This window comes from Eimeria acervulina, genomic scaffold (genome assembly GCF_000499425.1).
Source record: "Eimeria acervulina Houghton genomic scaffold, Eah_scaff164, whole genome shotgun sequence".
Taxonomy (NCBI): Eukaryota; Apicomplexa; class Conoidasida; order Eucoccidiorida; family Eimeriidae; genus Eimeria; species Eimeria acervulina.
Genome location: NW_013550164.1, coordinates 2,113 through 6,485, shown reverse-complemented (window position 1 = coordinate 6,485; position 4,373 = coordinate 2,113). Strand labels below are relative to the sequence as shown.

The window sequence follows — 4,373 nt, the reverse complement described above, 5'->3', positions numbered from 1 at the left end:
GTTGGTGCTGCTGCTCCTGCTGCTCCTGATGCTCCTGCTGCTGCTGATGCTGCTGCTGCTCCTGGTGCTGCTGCTCCTGGTGCTGCTGCTGCCTCGCCGCCTCCTCGTGCTGCTCCTGCTGCAGAGGAAGGCGGAGGGCGGGTGTTTCGGTCAGCAGCAGCAGTTGCTGCTGGAGCTGTCTGACGGCTTTGCTGCTGTGGAGACCGACGTGCGTATGCGCCGGGTCCCCTTGCTGCTGCTGCTGGTGCTGCTGGTGCTGCTGCTGCTGGTCCCGGGGCGTTTGCTGCTGCTCCTGTTGCTGCCCCTGTCGTTGCTGCAAACCCTACGCCCTCCTCTCCTGCTGCTGCTGCAGCGGCGTTTGCTGCTCTTGGCGCCCGCTGACTTGCTGCTGCTGCTGCTGCTGCTGCTGCTCCAGCTGCTGCTGCACCTTCACCAGCCGGAGGCCTGTCGTCCGTGGCAACGGGTGGCCTGTTTGCTGCTTCTGCCGCTGTTGTTGCTGTTGCTGCTGCTGCTGCTGCTGCTGCTGCTGCTGCTGCTCCGCTTCTATTGGCCGCTGGCCGCCTTCGTGCTCCTGTCTGCTGGGGTGTATAGGCAGCTGTGTTTTGTGTGTTGGGAGGCGAAGACAATACTTCTCCTTCGGATTCATCTCCTCTTTCCTGCTGCAGCTCCAATGCACCAGAAGGCCCAGCAGCAGCAGCACGAGCAGCAGGAGCAGCAGGTGCTGCAGCAGCAGCTGCTGCTGCTGAGGGCGAAGCAGCAGCTGTACGGGAGGAGCCGTTCCCTCGCCGCGAGGAGACAGCCGAATTGCGTGGCTTTTGCTGTTGCTGCACTTCTGTTTCTTCTTTGTCTTCTTCTCTGCTTCCTTTATCATCATCATCATCATCATCTGCTGCTGCTGCTGCTGCTCTTTCTTCGTCGGGCTCTTCTTCTTCTATCGCTGCTTCTTCGTCTTCTTCTGCTTCTTCTGCTTCTTCTGCTTCTTCTTCTGGTGCTTCTTCGTCTGCTGCTGCTGCTGCATTTGGTTCTGCTGCTGCTGCTGCTGCATTTGCTTCTCCTGCTGCTGCTGCTGGAGGCCGGCTTGACCCTCCTTCTGTCGATTCTTCTTCGGCCTCACTCTCATCCCACAAGTAATGGGGACTGTGTGGCTGCTGAGATGATCTCCTGCTGCTGCTGCTGCTGCTGCTGCTGCTGCTGATGCTGCTGTTGCGGTGGGCCGTAGACTCCTCTGTGGCTTCAGGGAGAATCCCCCCTCCTTCTGGTGAAGCAAAAGGAGAAGAAGAGCCTTGCTGCGACTCGTTTGGTTGTGCTGCTGTGCTGCTGCTGCTGCTGCTGCTGCTGCTGCTGCTGCTTCTCCCCCTGTCGCTGCTGCTGTTGCTGTTGCTGCTGCCGCTGCTGCTGCTGCTGCTGCTTCTCCTGTCGCTGATGCTGTTGCTGTTGCTGTTGCTGTTGCTGTTGCTGCTGTTGCTGCTGTTGATGCTGCTGCTTCTCCTCCTGTCGCTGCCGTTGCTGCTGTTGCTGTTGCTGCTGCTGCTGCTGCTGCGGTTTGCGAGGAGGTCTTGCTCAGGTTCATTAGAATTTGATGTGGGGTTTTATTCTGTCTGCTGCATTTTCTGATATCTCTGTCTCTCTTTGTTCGTCTTCATGCATCAAGCCGCCACCAGAGGGAGGAAGAGGGCCTAGCTGCTCCTCCTCCTCGCTGCTGCTGCTGCTGCTTCTGCTGCTGCTGCTGCTGCTGCTTCCGCTGCTGCTGCTTCCGCTGCTGCTGCTGCTGCTGCTTCCGCTGCTTCCGCTGCTGCTGCTGCTACTGCTTCCGCTGCTGCTGCTGGTTCTGCTGTTGCTGCTGCTGCTGCTGCTGAGGTGTTGCTGCTGCGCGTGCTGATTGGGGGCTGTATCGACAGCTTCCCTTTCTTGAGTTGGAGATACAGCCGATTGAATCTCCTGCAGAATGCCGCCTCCCCAACCCCAATCATCATCTTCTGCTGCTGCTGCTGCTTCCTGCCGCTGCTGCTGCTGCTGTTGCTGTTGCTGCTGCTGCTGCTGCTGCTGCTGTTCTGATTCGTCTAAGAGAGAAAGCATATTGTTGCTGCTGCTTCTGCTGCTGCTTCTGCTGCTGCGCTCTTCAGAGGAGATATCCTCAACCCGAGACAACTCTCGTTCAACGCCCCAACCCTCTCCCTGATGCTGCTGCTGCTGCTGCTGCTGCTGCTGCTCTGTTTCGTCTAAGACAGGAAGCAAATTGTTGCTACTGCTGCTGCTGCTGCTTCTGGTGCTGTTCTCTCCATAGGACATACCCTCAATCCGAGACAACTCCTGCTCAACTCCCCAACCCTCTTCCTGCTGCTGCTGCTGCTGCTGCTGCTGCTGGTTGCTGCCGCTGCCTTGGCGGGCTGTAAGCTGCTGCTCTGCTGCGGTGTTGTCTGCTTCTCTAACTTGCTGCCTGCCTGCAGACTGAGGCTTCACATCTTCTTGTACAGACACCTCAGGAGACTGCAGCATTAGAAGTGCTGCTTCTTCCCTTCCTTCCTCGCTGCTGCTGCTTCCGTTGTTGTCATTGTTGTTGTTATTGCTGCTGCTGCTGCTGCTGCTGCTGCTGTGGGGTAAGGTGTCGCTGCCGATGTGGCTGCTGTTGGGACTTCTCTCTAGTTCTGCTTCCTGAGAGAGCACCGACAACAGCTGCTGCTGCTGCTGTTGCTGTTGCTGCTGCTGCTGCTGCTGGTGGGCAACGCTGGAGCTGTCTGGTTCCTGTGGAGCTTCTTGCCAGGGTTCCTGCTGCTGCTGCTGCTGCTGCTGCTGCTGCTGCCTCCGCCGCCGCTGCCGCCGCTGCTGCTGCTGCGGTTGCTGCTGCTGCCGCCCCAACGAGGGTTCCTCTTGCTGCACTTCAGTGTACATTTGTTGCTGCTGTTCTGGGGGGTGCCGCTGCAGTATATCCTGCTGCTGCTGCGGCTGCTGCTGCAGTATCTCCTGCTGCTGCAGTATACCCTGCTGCTCCTGCGGCTGCTGCTGCAGTATCTGCTGCTGCTGCAATATCTCCTGCTGCTGCACTTGCTGCATCTGCTGCTGCAACGGCTGCTGCTGCACTGCGTCGTCCGCAGGCTCAGAGCTTCGGTCTGCTAACAGCAGCAGCGAGGACTGCTGCTCTTCTGAGGGCCGCTGCCGCAGCCATTGCTGCGTGTTTGCCTGTTGCTGCTGCTGCTGCTGCTGCGGCTGCTGCATTTGGTGGAGCAGCTCTCCCTCGCTATCTGTCTGCTGCTGCAGTGCATATCGCAGCTGCTCCTCTTGCTGCAGCAGAAGCTCTTGCTGCAGCAGAAGCTCTTGCTGCTGCTCGATTTCCTGCTCAGCCATTGCTGCGTGTTTGCCTGTTGCTGCTGCTGCTGCTGCTGCGGCTGCTGCATTTGGTGGACCAGCTCTCCCTCGCTATCTGTCTGCTGCTGCAGTGCATATCGCTGCTGCTCCTCTTGCTGCAGCAGAAGCTCTTGCTGCAGCAGAAGCTCTTGCTGCTGCTCGATTTCCTGCTCCTGTTGCTGCTGCGGGGTTACGTGCTGCTGTTGCTGCTGCAGGGAATCCTGCTGCATGTGCTGCTGGCGGGCGGCCGGGCTGTTCTGCTGTTGCGGCAGGTGCTGCTGCAGCAACAGCTGCTGCTGCTGCTCGGGGTTTTGCTGCAGCAGGGCTTGCTGCTGCTCCATTGGTGCTGGAAGCAGCCAGGGCTGTTGCTGTTGCGGCTGCAGCTCCTGCGGGCCTGTTTGCTGTAGCAGCAATTGTTGCTGCTGCAGCGGACGCTGCTGTTGTAGAAGCTGCTGTTGCTGCTGCTCTGGATCGTGCTGCAGCAGCAGCTGCTGCTCTGGGTCGTGCTGCAGCAGCAGCTGCTGCTCTGAGCTGCCCTCCAGTAGTGCCTGCTGGTGCGTCTGTGTCAGCCGCTGTTGCTGCTGCGGCTGCAGCAGCTGCTGCCGCTCGCCCCTGTGAATGGGTAGTTGTAGCGGTTGTACGATTTGCTGCAGCAGGTGCTGGTTTGTGTCTGCTGCTGCATTACTAAAAGCTACATCTAAGGGTCTATGTGTTGCTGCTGCATTACTAAAGGCTGCATCTAAGGGTCTATGTGTTGCTGCTGCTGGCAGCTGCAGCAGCAGAGACGGCCTCAGGGGCCCCTGTGTGTGCTGCAGCGGCAGCAGCAAATTGCTGCTCCTTCTGCCTGCATAAAAGGAAGGAGACGACGCCACAGAGAGGCCCTCTACAACAGGATAGCGGTTGCTGCTGCTGCTGCTGCTGCTGATATTGCTGCTGCTGCTGCTTGGCCTGCCGATATTGTTGATATTGCTGCTGCTGCTGCCGCTGGTGATACTACTGCTGCTGCTGCTGCTGCTGGTGAAGGTGTATGT

At 58.9% G+C, this 4,373-nt stretch overlaps 1 protein-coding gene across 1 annotated transcript in view; it reads right to left on the bottom strand.

Annotated features, from left to right (window-relative positions):
* Nucleotides 1–4,373, bottom strand: part of EAH_00022410 (hypothetical protein) — a gene marked incomplete at both ends in the record, with an annotated part of 16,893 nt that overhangs the window by 10,705 nt on the left and 1,815 nt on the right. Inside the window, 3 exons of the mRNA XM_013396955.1 lie at nt 209–1,555; nt 1,659–3,279; nt 3,402–4,356. Of these exons, the coding sequence (XP_013252409.1) occupies nt 209–1,555; nt 1,659–3,279; nt 3,402–4,356 (3,923 nt within the window). The remainder of the gene's footprint in view (nt 1–208; nt 1,556–1,658; nt 3,280–3,401; nt 4,357–4,373) is intronic.